Source organism: Lontra canadensis, unplaced genomic scaffold (genome assembly GCF_010015895.1).
Source record: "Lontra canadensis isolate GAN:19392208 unplaced genomic scaffold, GSC_riverotter_1.0 scaffold173, whole genome shotgun sequence".
NCBI lineage: Eukaryota > Metazoa > Chordata > Mammalia > Carnivora > Mustelidae > Lontra > Lontra canadensis.
This window is the reverse complement of record NW_022631167.1, coordinates 221,176-243,300: the sequence shown is the minus strand read 5'-3', so window position 1 is coordinate 243,300 and position 22,125 is coordinate 221,176. Positions and strand designations below refer to the sequence as shown.

Genomic DNA, 22,125 nt, shown 5'->3' with positions numbered 1-22,125 from the left:
TGCCGGGAATTAATTCGCTCCATCATAGCCACAAGAGGGCCCGCCGCTTCCTCTGTTGGCTCCCGCCACCCTCGCGTTCTGATTTCTATCTTGCCAAAAGAAAAACTGGCCTTTTCCTTCCTCCCTTGCTCCTAGCCCCCCTCCACTGGTCTGCCCCTTCATTATCCTGAGCCCAGGGCCAAAAGTATCTGACTTCCGGGGAACGCCCTCCTTCCCTACATTTCCAAGAGGACCGAAGGGCCCAGAAGAAGTCCAGAGTCACCCCTCCCAGCTTTTTGTCTCCAGATAGCTTATGTCCCAACTGTGCTGGGGTGGAGAAGTGGGGTTTTTTTGTGTTTTTTTTTTTTGTTTTTTTTTTTTTTTTCTTTTTCCCTTTTCTGAAGGGAAGTTTGTCTCTCTCTCTGAGGAGCCAGAAGATTACCACCTAACCTTGCCACCCGTCCCGTCTTTCCTTACATCTGATTCAGATCACGGTTCCTGCAGTTGATTTTCTGGCTATCACCATGCGGCCGGACTGTGGGAGCACATGGGTGTTGTTATCTGTCATCTTCATTCTTTCCTCTGAGGAGATGTTGGCAAAATCTTTCCGTAAAGAGCCTGACTGTAAATATTTTAGGCTTTGCAGGCCACGTGGTCTCTGTCACAACTAAGTTCTGCTCTCATAGCACAAAGGTGGCCACAGACAGTATGTAAACAAAACAGCAAAGCTCCGTCCCAGTAAAACTTTTATAAGAACTGGCGGCGGGCTGAATTTGGCCCCCGGGCTACCATTTGTGGATCCTGCTCTAAGCAAACCAGCCCCACCTGTGTACTTCCTGGTGGACGCTCCAAGTTCCCTCTCTCCCTGCTTTCATCTCCACTTTGCAATGGATGGTGTGGGGTGCTTCCATCTGGAAAGCCTCTGAGGTTTTCAAAAACTAGGGCTTTGAAAACATAGATGAGACCTCTCTACTAGTTTGTGAGCCCCTTGGGGTCAGGACCATGTCTTATTTGACTGTGGAACTCCTGGCAAGGCTTTACAGAAACTCCAACAACAGCCCCTTCTTACCCCAAAGAAGCTTCCAGGCTGGCGCAGAGGAGGGGGGCACAGAGAGAAGAGCTCTGCATTCTTAAAGCAGAGGTAAGCTCAATGACAGGAAGGAGGAAGAGAGGGAGGAATCAGGAGATTGGGCGGATAAACTTCACTGCCACCTTTGAAAAAGTTAAGGAAAGCAAACAAGCAAAACAAATCAACTACTTCATTAATCCTGATACCCAAAAGCACCGGCAGACAGAAGTGCTGCCCTCAAAAAGTCTGGCAGTTTCTGCAAAGTTAAACATAAATAATTCTCCAACTACTCTGTCCGCTCTTTAACCTTTAAGTTTTACACAGTGTTTTTCTTTAAAGAAAGTGGAAAAAAAAAAAAAAGTTAAATGTAAACATACCCTATGACCCCGTGATTTCACTCCTTGGAATCTACCCGAGAGAAACGAAGACGTATGTCCACACAAACACACGCACAGGCCTGTCCAGAGGGCATTATTCCCGAGAGGCCCAAACGAGAAACAACTCAAGCGTGTGCCCACGGGTGCACGGTCAAACACCGCGGTGCGGGTCCGTCCGGCGGGGTTCCGTCTGGAGGGGTTCCACAGAACAAAGATCAAAGGACTGACACGTGCAAGGGCGTGGCTGGACCGTGAAAACGTGGGAAGTGAAGGCAGCCACACTCAGAAGATGGCATATTGCATGAGTCCATTTCTATGCAGTTTCCACAAACAACAAATTTATAGGGTCGGGAAGCAGATCAGTGGTTCCCGAGGGCTGGGAGTGGGAGCCGGGATTAACTGTAAAGGGACACAAGGGAATGTTGTCGGGTGATGACGACATTCTGAAACAGGATTACGGTGACAGTCGCACCACTTGGTAAATTTAGTAAAATCACTGAGTTGTGTATTTTGGGCGGTGACTTTGAAGGCGTGCATAGTGCGCCTTAGTAAAACTGCTATAAAAACAAAAAACCTGCCGCTGAACCATTCTTCTATCATCCATGGCTGAGAAATAATGCACGAGGGGAAATGAGGGTGACAGTGCCCGGCAGAGTGTAGGTTCATTGCAGTAACATATCCAGTGGGACCTTCCCTATGGTCACTTTTGGAGCCCATCCAGTTCTAAAATCTAGCAGAATTCAGCTTTCACTGGGCATCACTATCTTAAGGAGAGGACCCTTGGCCTTAATCTCACTAATATCATCTAATATCATCCTAATCCTACTATCATACTAATATCATCACCGTTTTACAGCTGAGAAAACAGAATCAGAAAAGGAAGGCAGCTCACTCAAGGACCCACAGCTACCAAGTGAGAGAGACAGGCTGGAACCCAGGTCTTCCATGATTCTGGAATCTGGGTTCTTTGCCCCTTGCCCCCTATCACCTCCCCAGACACTCCCTTTTCACTCAGCTATCCATTCCCCAATGACTCTTTGGGTTGTGGGAGAAATGCACAGCACTGCTTGGGCAAAGCTGAGCAAAGGAGGCTAAGCTTCCTTATCTCGCTGTAGTAAATACTACCTTTCATTCAGGTCATCGGCCCCGGGGATCCCAGGAGCCCCCCCGACCACTATGCAAGAAAGGCCCTGATTGACGTAAGCTGCACATTTGGGTCAAGCAACACCGAGCAGGTGCTAACATCAGTTTCCGTCTGGAGCACACAGTACCTAAATAAAGCCTGTCTGGGGTGCCCCGGGGTCCAGCAAAGATGAGCCAACAACCAGGGATAGAGATGACCCAAGGCGCAGCCCAGATGAATTTCTCTCTTGAGCTTTTCATCAGAGCTGTGAGTTTCCGGGGAGCGTTGCATGCAGGGGCCCGACAATTCCGCCCCGTCTGCCCCGCACAGGGCCGGGCAGGGCGCTGGCAGTGGCCTCCTGACCTCCGGTTCACGGCAGATAGAGCTCACTGTGCTCCACTTCTCCCAGGCTGAGTCCTGGGAGGCCCAGGCAGCAGTCTGAGTTCTCTCCAAAGGCCGTCTGGCGAGGGGGAGCGGCCCGAGACTGTGCGTGTCCCTGGAGGGCGTGGGCCCCACGCACCCCGAGACCACGGGCGCGGCAAGACAGAGCATCTCCTCTCTCCATGCCCCTTCCACCCAGGCACACTGACTGCCTCTGCTACTCAGACAAGCCAGGTGCCTGTTCGCCTGCTGGCTTTGCAAGTACTGTCCTCTCTCTGGGCCACTGCTCTATAGCTCCTTGTCTTGCCCCTACTCTTCCCCCTGCACCTTCTCTACGTCTTTGCTCAAATGTCACCTTCTCGCTGAGGCTTCCCCTAACCACCCCACTTAAAAATCGCAACCCCTGACCTAGCATGTCCCTCCCTGTTCCAGCTTTGTTTTTCTCCAGGGCACCCTTACCACCTAACACGCTGTGTGTTTGACCCATTTGTCCGTCCCTCCCCCACCCTGCCCGATGTGAGTGCTACGAGGGAAGGGAGTTCAGCTTGTCTAGTGTTCTCTCCGCCATGCCTAGAACAGAGCCGGGCGCGTACAGAGCAGCAATCCCTATCTCATGAGGGAGCAAACTTCCTCACCACCGCCCGGCCTATGAAGGGCATCTCTGCAACTAACGCCCAAAGCCAAGGTCACCACGGGAGACTTTGTCAGAGACCAGCTGGGAGGTCTCAAGCCCACTCAGAGGTGACATGAGCCAGCCTAGGAGAAGTGGCTGAGGGAGCCAGTCAACATGCCACACGAAGGAGGCGGCCACACTGAGACCTGTCCCGTGACTCCTCGACACGCCTGCGGAAAACCACAGTGTGGGTACCTGTAGCTGTGGGTCCTTTTGGTCATACCTCCTGAGCCCTCTTCCGGGGAGGCCCTCTGAAGTCTGGGCTGGGTGGCACCACTGGATGAAACATAAGCAAGGTAGCTCAGGGGTCGGGTAAGAACCAGGTGGTCATAAGGTCTGAGATACCTTGTCAATGCCCAGGAGCTCTCGAGGCGCGGCACTTGAAGGCTATGGAAAGGATGAAGCCCAGACAGGTGAGAGGACCCTTGGCCATCCCTGGCCTGAACCTGACTCTTGGCCAGGCTTAGCTTATATGACTTCAAGCTGTTCCTCACCCAGGTCTGTGGGCTTCATCCTTACCTCCCTGGGGCCAGGACTCTGGAGCCCAGTCTTCCTGGGAGGCTTTGTACGCTCTGCTCTGTGGTCACTCCATGCAAAGGAGGGATGCCTGGTCTGGGAGGTGGAGGGCGGTGGCAGGCAGCTTCTCCAGTACACTGCTAATTCTGCCTGCTATACACTAGGTTACTTCCCCCAGCTGAAGGCAGCAGAAGGTTCCTTTTAACACAAATGTTAAAAGCACAGCAGCGTCAGATACCTTGGTCTTGAGTTCCAGCTCGGCCACTAAATAGCTGGATTATCTTGGGCAATCTCTATACCTTTCTGAGCCTCAGTTTCCTTATCTGTAAAATGGGGTAACAGCAACTGTGTTTCACTGGGTGGTTGTGAGGAGTTAGTGGGGTCACGCCTATGTGCCGAGCCCAGTGCCTGGCTTGTGGTGAGGGCTCAGTCCACAGGAGACCTTGTTGCTGTCGCTCTCATAAAATAAAGGGAGGAGGGAAGTCAACCCCTAGCCACCTGCTCAGGCTGGCCACAGCCCTCCTAAGTTTATCAGCGTTCCAAAGCAGCTGAACCGGCCAGTAGTTAAGGTACTAGAAATAGCTTTCTCCTTCGGATTTCTCCTTCGGATTTCAGGATGGTGCTCAAGAAAAACCAGAATGGGCGGACACTTCTCAGTGACCATGGGAATTATATCAAAGGGGGGGGGCATTGGAGCTAAGAGTGTGACTCTAGAAAAGAGGGAAAAGGGGGCCCAGAGCCACTAAATCCCTTAGTTTATAATTAACAGCCTCGCAGTCTCTTTGGTGCTTCTGGAGCCCTCCTGCCTCACTGGGGAAGGGCACGAGTAGTCATACAAAAATAACCCCCCAGTGGGATTTTGAAGTGTTGAGCCTCTTTGTTTTACTGAATTTTAATGAAGGGCTTTCCAGGCAGCATAAGAGCAGCTCTCAGCTCTCCCCATGGCCGCCCCATGGCTGCGGAGTGGGGCTCGGTCCACAACTGCCAGCCTGGGTGGGCCGGACCCAAAGTGGCATCTAGGAGAGGCGGGCAGGGAGAGTCCCTGTCCTTAGATGACAGGTCTTGGGGGAGAAAGCGAGAAAAACAAAAACAAAAGATGTCTCTGTTTCGAAAGAAGGTTGGGCTCTGCTCCAGATACTGGCACAGTTTGGAAACAGCGATGCTGCTTGGGGGAGCGACGGAGACAGGCAGCTACGTCTCCAAAAGGTCAGAGGGAGTCCCAGGCCCCCCGGGAGAGAGCTTCTGTGGAACGTTCGTTCGGGGCTGCCAAGCTGGGCCCTGCTGACCAGAACCAGCAGCGAACCTGGGGCGGAAGGGAAGGGCCAGCCTGGGGAGCCCCAGGCTGGGGCTGTGAGAAGAAAGGAGAAAGGGGGGGTGTTGTCAGAAAAGCCCCCCAGACCCCACCGTGAGGAATGGGTCACCTTATCACACCCACTCCTTGCTGTCTCCTCAGCGAAGCCGCCTGCCAGCGCGAAGATGATGCAGCTTCCCTGACGTGAGCAACACCCCGCCAAGCCCTCCCCAGACCCCGGCAGCTAGCAGCTGGCAACCTCCCAGACCCCTGCGTCCAGGTGCTTACAAAGAGATGGATGCAAATGCTGTGGCCCCTGTGGAGCGAACAGCATCCAGGAGCAGCGCCGTTCGTCTCCCCGAGCCAAGCTTTCCCTCACGCTCTTCAATGGCGGCTGGCGTACCTGTCAGACTCTTTAAAAGCCGCCCTCCTTCACTCTTGACGAATCTTTCCAAGAGGTGCTGGAAAGAAATGGAAGAGATGGCCACAGAATAAAGTAATTTATGACAGCGGAATGATCCCATGTGGTCTACTGAAAATAAGTATTTTTATTACAAAATATTGCATAGAAAAATTCTAAGCTGCTTGCAAGCTTCTCTAGGTTTAGGCTTCTGGCCTTTTCTTCAAGTCCAAAGCAGAAATGACTCTGTGCGGGGAGAGCATGCTGTTGACCCAGGGCTCAGGGATGTGCGGGATGTCCCACGGGCTCGTCCTTCTCCGCCTGCAGCAGGTCCCACTCGGTGAGGAGCTCGGAGGATACCTCGGTGTACAGACGGTCCCAGTCCCAGCTGACGTCGTCCTGCCAGAAGACGTATTGCTGAGTCACAGGAAGGAGGCCTTTTCCCTCTGTCACATCCGACCTCCCCTGCACCCCCCCACCCCACCCCCACCGCCCCATGGGCCACAGGAAGGCCGAACTCATGCTGGGGAGCCAGTTGGCCAGAGGAAGGACGCAGCCCGGAGAAGGAGATCCTGTGGCTACTTACCTCTCGGACTTCATGCTCTGGTGCAAGGACTTTGGTGAGGAGCTTCAGGTCGATCTCTCCATCCTGTGAATGCAAACAAACAAACACAAACACCAGCTTGTGCACCCCAGGGGACCTCCGGACAACCATCTCTTGCTAAGTGGGTCAGGGTGTGCGTGGTGGGGCTTCCCAACCCAGACCTACAGAAATGCCTTAAAGAGTAAAAATGTGAGGGGACCGCACAGCCACCGAGGGAGGCGGGACCACCATAATCTCCTGCAGGCTGGGCATTCTTTGCAGGAAGGTCAACACCTAGAGGGCAGGGCATTACAGCGGCAGATCTATCGGGCCACAGTGTCTACCAATGCCAGTGGGCAGCCGTGGAGGAGGGTGGGAGCCTGGCCCTGAGAGACACTGGGGTAGGCTGGGTCTAGGGACCCCAGATACCCGAGGACAATGGCCCCACCAGGTGGCCTCAGAGCCCTGTGGAGGAGATGCTGCCTGGACCCTGCCCTCTGGGTGAAAACTGTTCCACTCACCAAGGTCTGGAAGGCTGAGTACTTCATGAGGTCATTGTCAAGGTCACGGTAGGTCATCACCCGGTTTACCTGGACGCTGTATGAAAGAGAGAAGGTGAGGTGGAACCCCAGGCGGGACCAGATCCAGGAGAGCCATGGGGCCACCATCCCCAGAGCCTCCTAGGTAGCTGGGAAGGACCAAAATGGAAGGACTATGCCTAGCAAAATGGGAGCCCATCACCAGAAATTCCCGATCTCTACTCGGGGAGCAGCACCACCATACACGGGATTTGGAATGTATGAATTCATATGTTCTCTGCCTCCCGCTAACTTCATGCTCAGTGTACCTGGGAGGGGCGGCCACCTGCAAAGCAAAGTCTTCTTCCTGTACTTCTTCCAGATCCGGAATAACAGGGATGTCTGCAAAGAGAAGAGAAGCAAGAGGTCAGCAGGACAGACAGGGAGGGACCTGGCCCACTTCTCCGTGTATTACTTATCACCTTCAATGAGCCAGGTGTGGGGCTGTGGGCTGGGAGTAGAATGGGCACTTGGACACAGTCTCTGGCCTCCAGGGGTTCCCAGGCTTGGGCTGTGTGGTCCTGAAGCACAAAGTCAAAGGCAGACCTCAGAATCCCAGGCCCTACCCCAGCACCTGCTGGAGAAGAATCTCCTGGGTGGGGCTCAGGATTTTGTACTTTTTCCCAAGATTTCTTTGGCGATCCTGATGTATTCTCCAGCTCAGGAGCCCTTGGAATGGCTCTCCCAAGGAGAGATGTAAAGAAAGGAGAAGAGAGTCCCAGACTGCTCAGGGAAGTCTGTGTTGGAGGAGCCGGTGAATGAGCCCGGCCTGGCCAGAGACAGAGGAACGTGTAGTGACATGACCTGGACGTCACTATGAGTGACTGCCTCATGACCAAGGTCCACACGTGCATTAGCTCATCAGAATTCTTGCCATCATCATAGCTGTCAGGGCCCTGAGCCTGACTCTGAAGGACACTTTACACCTAAGGATATGACCGGCTCCCCAGCGGTGTCCCCAGGAGTCTCCACTTGCCAGATCTGGTAGAATCAACAATGCTGTTTCTAAAGATGACACTTGTGGTGTCACAGAGATCTCTCCCTTCTTCAAACCCTCCATATGAGGCAGACGTGCAGACAGAGGAGGACACAGGAGGACACACAAGGCCACTTCTCTTATCAGATGAACGAAGTCATGCGAACGGAGAAACCAAGAGATAGCAATGTAATGGTGAAGACTTGCTGGAAATAGCCTGTCTTGTCATGGGGACCACCTAACCCCCTAAAGTAGCACTTTCTTTTCCACATGAGCATCACTGGCTAGAGGCGGGGTTCTGTTTGCTTTAACCAGTTGGAGTTCAAAAAGAGAAGGGGCCGGGGAAAAAGGCCAAGTGGAGAGATAGAATCCTAGAATTCCCAATCCAACTGCAAACAATAAAGGGGGGAAACACCCCAGAGAGGACAGAATAGTGAAGAAACTGTTCATTTTTGCTTCCATGGATTGAATTCAATTTTATTTTTAAGACACGCAGCATCGTTCCAAGAACATCTGGGAAGACCTCTGCCACTTTTCGGCTATTTGTTCTTTAGGCTTTGCCATGGCTCTAGGCCAGCTATGGCCGAGTATAGAAATGTCAAGGTCGAGCCTGAGCTTTGGTCGTTGCTCCTGACTAGGGAGTTACAGATACTGAACCTGGAAAGAGAGGGAGGAAGTGCATAGGGGAGAGACAGAGACACAGAAAACAAGACCGAGAGAGAAAGAGGGTGGTTAATAAATAATAAAAATATAAATAATAAAAATAAATAAAACCAAAAATGAATAAATGAATAAAAATGAATAAAAAGAGGCTTAGAAAAGAAATGGCTGCTAGGGGAGATAGAGAACACACGCATGCCACCCCCAAAATAATGAACCACGTTCAGCCAGTCCTCTGTCCAGAGAGAAGCTGTGCAGAACTCAGAGTCTCTCTCTCCGTCCTGCTGGGGAATTAGAGAAGGAGTTCTCTAAGATTCTATCTCTTGCGCTAATCGGAATTTAGCTTTCTCATTCACTCTGGCTCTGCGTGATTAATACCGTCCATGGTGAGAGCTGCTGACAGGACCGTCCCTGAGCCCGGGCCGAGCGGGGCTCCCAGGCTGCAGAGACGGCGTGGAGCCTGCGGCTGGGCAGGGAGGAAGCCGGCTGTGCCACACGCCATCAGCAAGGTGACAGTTTTGGAAGGAGCCAGTTAGCGGCTCCTGTCTCTCCTCGGGTGTGGAGTCCAGCCTGAGATGAATATTCAGAAGGTGGTAAGAGGAGGCCCCATGCTGGGTTTGGGGCTCAAGACGGGGTCTTCCCAAAGTCCCCTTTCCCTCCACAGCACTAGCATTTGGGTCCTGTCAACTCTGCCCAGCGTCTCCCAGCTCTGAGGAACTGCACTGCTGCCCAATGTCCACTTGGACTCCCTGTGGGCTTCCCTCTTCAGCCCCACCCCCCTCCTCCAAATGCGCACAAAGGAGTGTGGGACTGGCCCATCTGTGACAGATCAGAGGTCAGCCTGGGCCTTGGCAAAGGGGCCTCTCAGAGTGGCACTGGTGAGGCTGGCCACACAGTGGGATTTCTCTCTAATTGGAAGCCTGGTGCCCAACAGAGCCCGGTGAACCGCCTGAGTGGGGCAGAGCCAGCGATGACAGCCAGGCCGAGGCGAGCTGGAACATTCCGGGGCAGTGACAGCTTGAGCCATCGCAGCGGAGTGGGGCTGTCCAACTCCCGGCCCCCATGGAACAGGTGGCTGAGGAGCGGGTTTGGGGCAAACTTCAAAGAACTTCACAATTTCACAGTTCCTGGTTTCCTCCCACGGACAAGGGCTTACGTATATGTAATTTGTTCTTGGAAATCTTCGTCTTGCCCCTCTTCCCTTCTCACCTTCCCCTCAACACACACACACACACACACACACACACACACACACACATCCATGAACAAACCTAGAAAAAGAAAATGGACCTGAGAAATCTGCTTCACCAGACAACCTACATGGACATCTCAGTTACCGCTGCTTGACCTGCATGTCTGGACTGGGGACCCAGGCTGATTCACGATGTCAGGCTGAACTCTCAGGATGTGACTAACACAACACTTCTTTGTCAACTGTGCTCAGATTAAAAAAAAACATTTTAAATAAAATAAAATAGCATGTGATTTTAACAGCCAGGAAGAGGAATACAGGGGTCTGCTCTCGCTGAAAGGCTACCACTATTAAAAAAAAAATTAGGGGCGCCTGGGAGGCTCAGTGGGTTAAAGCCTCTGCCTTCAGCTCCGGTCATAATCCCAGGGTCCTGGGATCGAGCCCCGCATCGGACTCTCTGCTCAGCGGGGAGCCTGCTTCTTCCTCTCTCTCCCTGCCTGCCTCTCTGCCTACTTGTGATCTCTGTCAAATAAATAAATAAAAATCTTAAAAAAAATTAATAGTTTCAGGAACTTCATTCTCATTTTGTTCGTGCTACCAAGAGGAAGAACGGGAACGGAAACAGTGAGTAGGTTAATGATATAGGCAGGACGCCCACACCATGGTTAAGGGCACAGGCTCAGAAGACAGGGAGGTTGGCTTTCAATCCTGGCTTCCCCTTTACCAGCTGCATGACTTTAGCCTCTCTGTGCCTCAGCGGCTTTACCTGTAAGACGGGGATCATAATTACACCCACCTCACATGGTCACCGTAAGTATGAAATGCAATCGTCTTTATAAAATACTCATCACTGTGTTCAGTGCATAATTAACAGATAAAGTGTTGAGCCTGGGAGAAACTATATGGCTCTACTTTCATCTTCTCCTTTAGTCTTGCCCATTTTGCAGGTGAGAACAGTGAGGCTCAGCAGAGGAGGCAGCTTCATGACCTGAGATCATCGATAACAGACAGTGCCAGGCTTCCAGCTCTGTCCTACCGTAACCCGTGAGCTCATCTTCTCTACCCACTGTGCTTTCTTCGCAGAGGGATGAGCATGGACAGCTGTTACTCTGCCTGAGACTCATTGTCCCCAGTTCTGGGTACTTCTCTTGATTCCAATCACCACAAATCACTGAAATACCCTCCCTCCCCCTATGCCCCCACTTGCTACTTCCCTCTAGCAAGGCCACATGGAACAGAATGGAAAGAGTGCACTGATGCCAGAGCCCCGTTGCCCATGTCTTAACTCACCCAGACTCCTGGAGGTGACGGAGGATCTCAAACAGTCTCAAGAAAGGGGAGCAAGGCGGGAGGGCTAGGATGCCTCCAGGGCCACGGGAGTGGGGGCCCTCCTCCTCCATCTCAGCCCCACAGGCAGGCAGTGCCTCCTCACCCAGACCGCCCCCACCCCTCCCAGGTGCCACCACGTGCTTCTATCCTTCCCAGCTCTGACCCCTTCAACTTCACGGGTTTTCTTTGCTCTCTGCACTTCTCCCTGCCTCTTCTGTTAGCCGTCTCTCCTGCTGGCTCAACCTGCCTTTCTGCCCTGTTTGTCAGCCGGTTAGCCACACGGTGGGGAAACTGCATTTGCTCGCTTGTCCATTCATTCACCCAGCCCTTCCTTCAAGGAGCGCTGACGGAGTGTCGCTCCCTGCAGGTGCGAAGCTCGCGGGGCCAGTGACAACAGCAAAGGAAACACAGTCCCTGTCCTCACGGAGCACCGGAAAAAAATGGGGCTGAAACAACTGTCTTATGTTCAAAAGGTAAAATATCATATGTGATAATAATTTAGATGTTACAGAAAAGTTTAAAGTGAAAATTTTCCTCGTCTTCTATGAGCCCCAGTCTGTCTCCCTAGAGGTGCTATTAACAATTTCTCCTATATATTTACCGAAAAGAACGCGTGCCTACCGCAGCACGGATGTCCTTTAAAGGATGTCTGCAAAGGGGATCGCTTTACACATGTAATCTTCTGCAACTTGCTTTCTCTTTCCTCATCAGTACCCTGATAGATCTCATTCTTTTAAATGACCACCTAGTATTTTAATGACCTAGTATTTAAATGACCACCTAGTATTCTGTTGAACTGGTGCCTCCTAATGCATTTAATCCAGTTCAGAGAAGACCTCATTTAGAACTTTGGAAGAGAGGTTGGGGAGTTGGGAAAGGTCTCTGGATTAGGGACGATATAGCTCAAAGCCAAAGGATAGATAGGATTAAACCAGGCAGGGATGGCATTTGCAAAGGCACTATGAGGTAAGAAGTAACTTGCAACACTGCAGAAACTTGAGAAAGGTCAGCACAGGGGCCCCGGGGAGAGCGGCATGGGGTGAGGCAGGAGAGCGCGCGCTTGATGCCAGGTGAGGAAGGCCCCGAACCAACCAGCCAGGAAACATGGACTGGGTGCTTGCTCTACGCAAGACCCCTTCTGGGGCGCTTCAGGGGAAAGCCAACATTGATGACACATGGCTACATTGCAAAGGGAAAACTACACATAAAGAAATAGTAATCATAAAAGCAGAATCAGGAAAATGTATATCCCTTCCTTTGCAGAATCACCTTGGAATCCAACAGGCAGAATTCAGAGCTTTCTACTTGGGCTTTCCATTATACCTTATTTAGGGCCATGGGGTTAACCTCACCACCTTGTAACAGGTAGAGTAAGTGAAATTTGCCCTACATCTGTCCCCTATATGGTGAACTAGCTGAGGGTGAAAAGCACATCCCAGTCACTGTCTTCCCGAGGACCATCAAACCAAAGAAGAGCTACACAGAACTGAATGGACAGACGCCCCTCAAATCTGAAAGTCCCACGCAGGGAAGGGCCACGCCCATCTTCTCTGGATCGTTCCAATTATGGTGTAAGTGCTACCGAGCCTTAAAAGTTGCCTGAGTAGGATTCATTTAATAAACAACCAAGCACAATCCTTGGATAATGCCTGGACTTGATAACATCACAGCAAAGGTTCTGCCTCCCTTGACAGCTGCAAGGCCTAGCTGGGAAGGGCCTGGGCACACTCAAGAAACAACGGATGAGTGAGCACAAAGTTACAGGGGAGGAGTCATTCAAATTCGGTCCATATGGACCACTGGGCTTCTATCCTGAGGCTGGGTCACACTGCTCCTCACCAACCTCCCAGTGTTTCTTTCTTCTTGGGATTTCTGGAGTGCCCCCTCCTGTATCACTCCACTTTCTGGAAGCCCCCAGGAAAGGTTTATTAATATACAACAACAGTAAGAACTTACTTCCAAGAGAGAGACTGCCAAATGGGAAACTCATTATGATGCCAGAGTGCTAGTCTGCCAACAGATCTACCCCAACAAATCGACTACCAGACGAAACCACAGAGTGAAGGGGTGCTGATATAAATAACAGAAACACATGGGAACACCTGTAGGATCGATTACAACTGGTTTCAAAGATGTGAGAAGCTGCCATTTGCCCTGAAATACACTCTTTATGGATAATATCATCATACACGCACACTAAAAAGCTAACTATCCAGTAAAGTCCCAGAGGGCTCCTTTTCAGCCCCTGTGGCCTGACAGTGAGAAGCCAGCCTGCCTCTTCCAATAAAGCGGGCTCCAGATCTCCGTGATGATTCGGAGATAGCCCGCATTCAAACACACATGTTGTTGGCCTGTTTTGATACAACCGGAAGAGAAAGTGATTTTTTAAGACCGGACTCAGCATGCAGGGTACACCTGAGTACACCCTGAGTGTAACTCAGGCTCTTTACCTGGAGCATAACTCTGAATTCTGCAAGAAGGAGAGAACAAAGGAGGCCCCCTAATCTGGACTTTGGGTCCCCCAGGGAGCCTTGCCTCTCTGTGTCCCTTGAGGGTCTACTCTTTGCTGACTTTCTTGGTTGAGGATTTCTGAATGGGATTTCCTGGTTGTAACCACAAGGGTTTCTGGAGAGCTACAGAAAGTCTCTTCTATACTCTAGCACTTTCTCGCCTTGACACCTTAGTAAAGGATACAAGTGTTTGGCCTACCTGGCAGGTTCGTCTGTGTTCCTTCTGATGACCTCTGTCCCTCTTACTTCGTCCTCTAACTAAGCTCCCCAGGGCAAAGTCACTGCTTGGCTACAGGCACTTTCTTCCCAGAGCTGCTTTCCCACGCAGTGCCCTTTCCCACTTACAAAGCATCCATGGGCTCTTAACGGCCCACATCCACCATCCATAGCCAAGTTCAAAAATCAATCCACATGAAAGGAATCTAGACATACTGCTTAAGGACACTGCAGGAAGAGTGGTCCACACAATCTAATTCTGTGCCCAAAGTTAAAAGACCTCAACAGAGCCCAAAAGCGAAACAATGTCCATGTTTTTGGGAGATGGCAACTTTAGACCAGAGATCATTATGATTTTTCTCTGCAGCTGCAAAACTTTGTTTTACTGAATGCTGTTACCTTCTGCATCACGTATGGGGAATTTTAAACAGGCAAATGGAAGAAGGTCTGATTGAAGATGAAGTTAAGTGAAAGAAATTGGTCTCATTTAGCACATGACAGGATTCATCTGTGTTCCCAAGTCCACTGAGGTGGCATCATGGGCGTTCCATATTCATGAGCTGCTGCGACACTGTGTCCCCTCATTTACAAAGAGCCGTGTTCAGCAAATTCTGTCCCTGTGGACACACCGTGCATTTCATGGTCTTGTCAGAGAGACATCAAACGCTCCAGTAACCAAATACCAGAAAATGGCTTTAATTAGCGGATCTCAATCGTATAAATAATTTTTTTTCTAAGTGAAAAAATGGAGAATTTTTGAAAAGAGAGAAGAAAAAGGGAAAGCAGTAGGCAACAGGCTTCAAACACCCGAAGGAACAAGAGAAAGAGCTGGTCTCAGAGGAACTCCTGAGCGCGCCTGGGCCCTGCAACCATCTGTCCCCCGCACTCCCCAAGTCAGGGTTCGAGGGGCAAAAACACGTCTGTAGGTCCCTGACAGGTCCGCTGTGTGAAGACTTTTCCCCTGTGACTACCTGATCGAAACCGGGTCCTGCCCGGACTCGCTACCGGCAGGGGAGGAGAGAGGCAGTGGACACGGCAGGTGGGGGGAAAGGGATCTGGAAACTGGGATCCTGGCTAGAGACCCACACCGCAAACGCTGAGGAACAGGCATGGTGGAGCCAGTGTCTACTCTGGAGCAGTGCACGAGCAGGTCCCCAATGAAGCGTGTGACAAACCGAAAGAAAAGGTGCCCTATCCTGGGGTGCCAGCTTGGTGGCGGGGGGGGGGGGGGGGGGGCGGGGGTGGAGGGATGTTCATCTGTGTCCCGCAGGTTGAAATGCCTCCGTGCTCCTGCCCAACTGCATCTCTCTAAATGTTGCCAGGGAAGGAGATCACAGACCTTAAGATCGGAATAGCTGATTGTTCCTCACGGCCCTCCAAGCCATAGTGACTCTCATGGCTGACGACGGTTTGACGAGGAAGGTTTGGACTGACTTAGTTTCTGGGATCAGCTGGGCCTCCGTACGCTGTGGTGCTGGCTGGACCATGGGCAGAGAAGGGGCTTTGCTAAGAGTGGCAATCCAGCTCATGGTAGATTATGGTGTGTGACAGCCTGACCTCCTCATTTGACCCCCAAAGGGATGTTAGGACGTATCTGAAGGAGCTAGGAATGCAACACCCCAGAATGAGATTTCCCACATCTCCTCACCCAAGGGCATTGAGTGCTTGGAAGAATCATTATCAGCAACGCAAAAGGTCCTCAACCAGGATTGAGCCTTTGGAGCAATTCAAAGGTGGCACTCGCAAGACACCAGTATGGCCCAACAAGGGTTCTCTATAAAGAAAGATCCCATTCGGCCCAGGAGCACGACACTGGGAGGACCCCACTGCCACCTGCGAGGTGGCCTCTAGGGTACGTCACACCACGGGTTGCTGGCGGTTGAAGGAAATGAACAAGGAACAGGAATGCTCTCTACCACTCGAACAGCTCTCAGAGCTTGCTGGGGGTTCCAGCTTTGATCTGCGCAGATGTGTTAAGGACAAGGAGGGGTAAAGGACTTTGAAAGTGATGAGCAAAAAGTGGCTGGAAGGAATGGAGACTGAGGAACTTTCCACTCTCTTCAATAAGGCCCAAGATGAGCGAGAAAGCATTAACGTGACACGGAGCGCCTTCTCCGAGCCGCCCGTGGAAGCGCGGATATAAGAAACCAAACATATCTGATTCTATTTCATCCTCTTCGTGTTACACTGAAAAAAACAAGACAAACTACACCGCTTTTATTCTAAATCCTTAGGTTTTGTATTTTTCCTTATATATATTTATTAAAAAAATGCTACTTTGATCGGTGCCACCCGTGACACTCCCACATACGGAACGCTTCTGAGCGGTTCCCTCCGCGCGCCTCCGCGCGAGGCCACTGCTGGTGACAGCCAGCTGGTTTTGATCACAGCCATTCCGAATCGGATTTTCATAAGATAGATGAGGAGTCTTAGTGCTGCTCTCGCTCTTATCAGATGAGAAACAGAGGGGGAGGGGGAGACCGGGTCCTGAGGGAACAGTGCAACAATCAAGGGCTGTGTGGTTCTTTCTCTGTCCCTCCGCTGCTGCAATTTTCAAAGGCGTTTGCCTCGGGCTCTTTTAAATGATGGTGTCTCAATTCTGTAATCATCTTTCAAGAGCTTTCTCTTAAAGGGTCTTTTAGGTAAACCTAGTCCGTCAACCACACTTATGGACTCAGGAATCACATTCCCAGTCTGTGTCCTCCTGTGTGTATATATAGACGAGAACACACGCGCACACACACATGCACACGCGGACTCCACATCTGTGAACTTTTGGAAAACTGGGAGACCCTAACGCTGGAGAGGAAGATCTACCATGTGGCTACATCAAGTTCTTCTCTTGCTAGGGTAAGACAGTCCCCGTTACCTCGCCCCTCGATTTCCACTAGACCTAACCCTTCTTTAGAAACGAATTTCCCTGTGTGATGTGTCAGAAGGAAAAGACTTCTCCAAGTGACGGCTAAGAGGGGCACCGAGTCCAACCTCCAAGCACAGGTTGTCCCTTTCTATCTCACCTCAGTGACACACCTGGCTGTCAGACTTCAAACCTGGCCACCCACTTGGGAGAAGAGTCTCCCGCTAACCCAGGGCACAACGGGCTGTGTGTTTGCTTATAGACACTATCTGGAACAACTCCACGACACGGTCTTCTTACACGCAGAGAACAGGGTGCCTATGCGTACAGTCTCCCTCTTTTCAAAGAGGCATCCTAGAAAACGGAGCCCCTATTTCTTTCTAGGCAGATAAAACCCCAAGTCATCTACCAGCTCCCTGGGGGAAGTGGTTCTCACCAAGGCGGGCCTGTCTGCTGCGTGCAGGGCCCCCGATTCCTCACTTGTCCACTCCCTTCGCACCTGTGGGATGTACCCGTGCCTCTCCCCAAATGCTGGAACACTCCTCCAATGGTCTTGTGGAACTAAATGGGATTAGCTCTGCCCTATCCTGAGCCTGTCTTCTGTATTCACCCAGGATGGAACCCAGGGAGTTATAGAATAAATACCCTGATCTCTAGAACGATTTCAGGGAGATTTACTTCTCTTTTACTTTTGTCAATGCTTAATGTTGATGATTTATTGTTAATCACATCCCTCCAAGCTGACGATAGCATGACAGAATGCTGACGGAGCAGTGTGTGTGTGTGTGTGTTCCTGGAGGAAGGGGACTACAACCTGCCTCATTTAAAACAGGTATGCACCCAGGGCACCTGGCTTTCGTTTGCATTCCCCATTCTGCCTCTTCAGATGGGGACGCACAAGTAAGCTGTGCACACGAACAAAGCAAATGGAACCCAGAAAGGTTCGTGATGATACGTTTGGCAAGTCTGGCATGACCAGAGATTTCAAGGCACCACTAGTGGGGTAAAGCACTGAGTCCCGGCTCTGCCAACAGAGCAACAGATCTGGTCGAGATGTTGGGCTATGCCTTGCAGCTGGACTGGGGCAGGGCGGGGGAGTAAGTTAGAACATGACAGAGCTGACAAAGCAGAACTAAAATCTGCTCAAAGCGGCGCCTGGGTGGCTCAGCGGGTTAAAGCCTCTGCCTTCGGCTCAGGTCATGATCCCAGGGTCCTGGGATCGAGCCCCACATCGGGCTCTCCGCTCGGCGGGGAGCCTGCTTCACCCCCCCACACACCTGTCTCTCTGCCTACTTGTGATCTCTGTCAAATAAATAAATAAAATCTTTAAAATAAAAATAAAATAAAATAAAATCTGCTCAAAGCCCAACTCAGCTCTCAAAAGCCCCCGTGACATTCTGCCTTTTGGGAAGGCCAGAAGAATGCAGCCAAGCCAGTCTCTGCCATATTTGCTGGGTTAAGTAATTCTAAGTATCTCTCCTTCCCATTGACTCTTACGTATCTACTCTTTCATGGCATATACTTTGCCTAGGGTAGGGTCATGGGACCTGCAAAAAACTGAGTAAATAACAGCTGTGGCTGCATTAAAGAAACTTCTGGCAAGTTCCAGGTCCCTTCCTTGGTGCCTCCCTAACTCTGGGGACTAGCATTGGCCACACCCATACTGGAGAATAGAGAAATCAGCCCTGTGGCCTCGAGAGTCTATATCTATTAATGCTCCTTTTTCTCTTATAAATCAGGACACCTGGGTCCCAGATTTGCCCTCAATTTGCTGAACTTAGGCAATCACTTGTCAACTCTGGTCCCAAGTCTCCTTATCATCAAATAAGCTCTACTCTACAAAAATCTTATTCTGGAGTGTCCATTAGAATGTATCTCATGATGTATTAAAAAAAAAATTTAAAAACCACCTCTTCTGTCACATTTGCTCACAGCAGTGTCTTCCCAAATATTCCAGCCATAGTTATGGCCTACGGCTTGAGCACGCCAAATCTCTTGTTTAGTCACTGTAATAAAAATTCTTTTCCTCCAGTGTAATTAATATGCACAGATTCCACCTGTGGCTCCATGACGACTCCAGCTCACACTGCGACCCAGTTCTACCCCCTTCCCCACCCTCCCCCACCCCCTGCGGGGGCTCTTCCATGCCCTAGGCATGCCTGTGGTGTCAATCCTTCTCCTGGGCTGCGCCTCAGAGGGGCAGGCCGTGGGAGAGCTACCAGCAAGGCCCTTCAGGCCCAGCTGGACGCCTGTGGGGCCTTGGTTCTCACCAACTTCCCAAACTGCCCAGCCTCACAGTGAGTGCTCCCTGCGTCAGCCCAGTGACACTCCTTCCTCGTGCCCTGAGATAGGCTCTCCTCTCCGGAAGACTCGGCAGAGGCACCAGACACCATCACGGCTTTGCTAGAAAGCGAAGCATAACGAGAGAGAGGGGAATGGTCAAACCTGAGGATTCTGCCTCCCGTCACGGGCCTGGTCTCTTCGGCTTTTGCCTGTCATCTGGGGGATGCCGGCAGGTGAGACCTGACAGTGAGAGGGCCGGCAGAGCCCAGGACAGGGCTGGTCTGAGAACTGGGGTGGGAGGGGATCTGCCACGGGGTGGGGGGAGCTAGAAAAATGAGGGGAGTCCAGCTTCCTCAATAAGCAGGGTTGAAAACCCCTGCCGATACTTTTACAAGGAGGAGGGCTGTGACAGCAGAGTGCTCGGGAGTCACAGGGACATCTAAATTCCAGCTGTGCTGCCTTATAAGAGCGACCAGCCCGAGGTATAGGAATATGGCATGCAGGTCGTTAAACATAAGCATCATCAATCACTAAGTTATGTACTCTTCGAGCTAGAGACATTGTATTCAAAACACAGGCAATAAATTGTTGAAACTGAGCACTTCCTGAATTTTATACTTTACTTTACCCATGCTCCTGCAATTCTTTACCTCTATTGTGCCTGCGTGGCAGAAATCGGATATACTGGTGAGCTCCCGGCCATCTCTTCCCGGCTCTGTGATGAGCCGGGAAGATCTCTTCTGGGATCAGTGATGTCCGGGTGGGAGCCCGAGACCACTAGCAAACATGACCAATGAGACTCGCTTCCCCTGGGGAGCCGGTTGTTGGACATTCACCAGGACATCCCTGCCTCTTAGCCATGTGACTTCTGTGAGTGACTTCCCTTCACAAGGCTTCGATTTCCTCCTGTGACAGGGGTGATCATCACAGTATCTCCTCCAAGAACTGCTGGGAGGGTTACTGCAGGTGACGCGGTGCAGGGGCCTGGCTCACACTGAACACAAACATTAGTTGTCAATACCGTTTCCTATAAGAACGACTTCTTTCTCCAATCTGTCACCCAGTATCTTGTAAGCAGAACAAAGCACAGATACAAGAGATGGGACAGCTAACCCCTGCACCAGCAAGTCCCACCACATCCCACCCCTCTTCTGGGCTGGATATGTAACAGCTCCCGCTCGTGTTTATGTGTTGGGAAAGTGTGGGAAGGCATGGGTTTAGAAAGACCTCAGCATCCACTCCTAGTGACTCTGAACCTAGAAAAAAAAATGTTTTGTTTTGTTTTTTGTTTTGTTTTTAAAGTAGGCTCCATCCCTAGTGTGGAGCCCAATGCAGGGCCTGAACTCATGACCCTGAGATCAAGACCTGAGCTGTGATCAGACACTTAATTGACTGAGCCACCCAGTGCCCCAAAACAAACTGATTTTAAGGAACATTATTTCATCAAAAAATTAGCGCTGGTTAGAATAGTTTAAAAAGATTAGGGAGGCAAAGGAAAACCAGGTTTGGGGACGATCTAAGAAATCCCATATGCTGAATGCTGATTTAATGGAACATTCTTACGAAGCCAGAGAAGGGAACTGAGATGTCAGGGTTCCAATTTATCTGTACTTAAAGAATTCTTTCCACTTTCTCTTTGTCCCCATTAAAGCTGTTTAGGCTCAGAGTGACTTCACAGTTTGCAGGATAAGGGAGGGAGGGCATGGTGGGAAGATTAAGTACGGAGTGAAAAAGAGCCCAAGAAGAGAGTTAGAAAGCCCAGAGCTGGTGATGCCCAGGGAGAGGGGAAGACAGAGGCGAGGGAGCGACAGCCCTCTACAGATGGCATTTTTCTAATTCCACTGACAGTCCAGCATCTCACATCTCATCCAGGCTCATTGCTTGGCTTTTTTCAGCCACTTTTACCTATTTTCCCTGTTGACATGGATAGAAAATTGAGCAATTACCCTTAAACTCAGAGCTCTCAGATCATCCAGATTGCTACACTTATAGAATTAAGTCCTCCATTGCCCCTGGCTAGAAGTGGCTCAACTCAGCTGGTCCTTTAGGAATTAAACACTTTTTGGCTGGCCATAAGGATTTATTATTTCTAAGGTTTTGAGGTATTCGATTCTGTCAAAACTGGGCCTGAGTTGCAAAGAGCACAGCCCTCTCTGGTGGGGATGGGATGCCCAAGAGGGGCAGAGAGCTGCCAGGAAGAGATGGTGAGCATTGCACCCATGGTCCTGTGGCACGCCAAAATGCAATGGTTAAATGCAAGAAAGATCCAATCCTTTTTTTTTTTTTTTTTTTAAAGCTCCTGTTTTCAGAGACTTTCTACTTTTGAAAGACATCTTTGGGGCTCACAAGTTCTTTCCTAACTTGAATTTCACTCTCAGACGAACTATTCGAAAGGCAAGTCCGTATCTAACTGTGTTTCCAAAAGTTGTTTTAACCTCAATACTAGTCATCTTTCTTAAAGATAGGGAAGTGCTCTTCTCCCATTTGTATGCTTCTCAAAGCTCATCTCGAAGCTTCGCGTTCTATCCAGAGTTCACTTTCTGAGAGCTGGACTTTAGAGCTGGAAGAGGCCACACAGGACTGGAAACATTCCTGGAGTTGGAGAGCTGACAAGATTTTGCATTTGCTGTCTCCTCTTCCGGGGCCCCCCACTGATGCCCCAACTCACATCCCCCTCTCAGGGTAACTTCACTCCCCCTTCAGGCTGAGATATAAAAACCACCACTGCAGAGCGGCCTTCCCTCATCACCCGATCCAAGTCGGGTCTCCACGCCATTCTTTCTCAGGGCGCCCATGCCCCGCCTTCAGTGGGCTCAATCACTCCTTGTCCTTCCTTCTTTAGTTGTGTGACCATTTGTTTAGTCCCCAATTCCCCTACTAGGCTGGAAGCAGTATGAGGGCAAAGACTAAGAATGGTTTCTCCCACATCATATCCCCAACACCCAGCCTTAAGCATCACATAGTAGGTGTTCAATAAATGGTCGTGAAATGAACGAATGAAGGGAAATGACTTGCCCAAAGTCACTTGTAGAGGCTGCATTCAATCCCATTCCAGATCTGATGCTCTTTCTTCTAACACCGTACAACCTTCCATGACAAAAGAAGTCTGAAGGCCTTAGTACCCACCAGAAA

At 50.7% G+C, this 22,125-nt stretch overlaps 1 protein-coding gene across 1 annotated transcript in view; it reads right to left on the bottom strand.

The window, feature by feature from the left end:
* Window positions 1–5,934: 5,934 nt before the first annotated feature.
* Window positions 5,935–22,125, bottom strand: part of IFT43 (intraflagellar transport 43) — an 80,736-nt gene continuing 64,545 nt past the window's right edge. The window contains exons 6-9 of the mRNA XM_032846241.1: window positions 7,240–7,312; window positions 6,914–6,989; window positions 6,396–6,458; window positions 5,935–6,208 (exon numbers count right to left, since the gene is read on the bottom strand). Coding sequence (XP_032702132.1) covers window positions 6,089–6,208; window positions 6,396–6,458; window positions 6,914–6,989; window positions 7,240–7,312 — 332 coding nt within the window. The 3' untranslated portion in view covers window positions 5,935–6,088. The remainder of the gene's footprint in view (window positions 6,209–6,395; window positions 6,459–6,913; window positions 6,990–7,239; window positions 7,313–22,125) is intronic.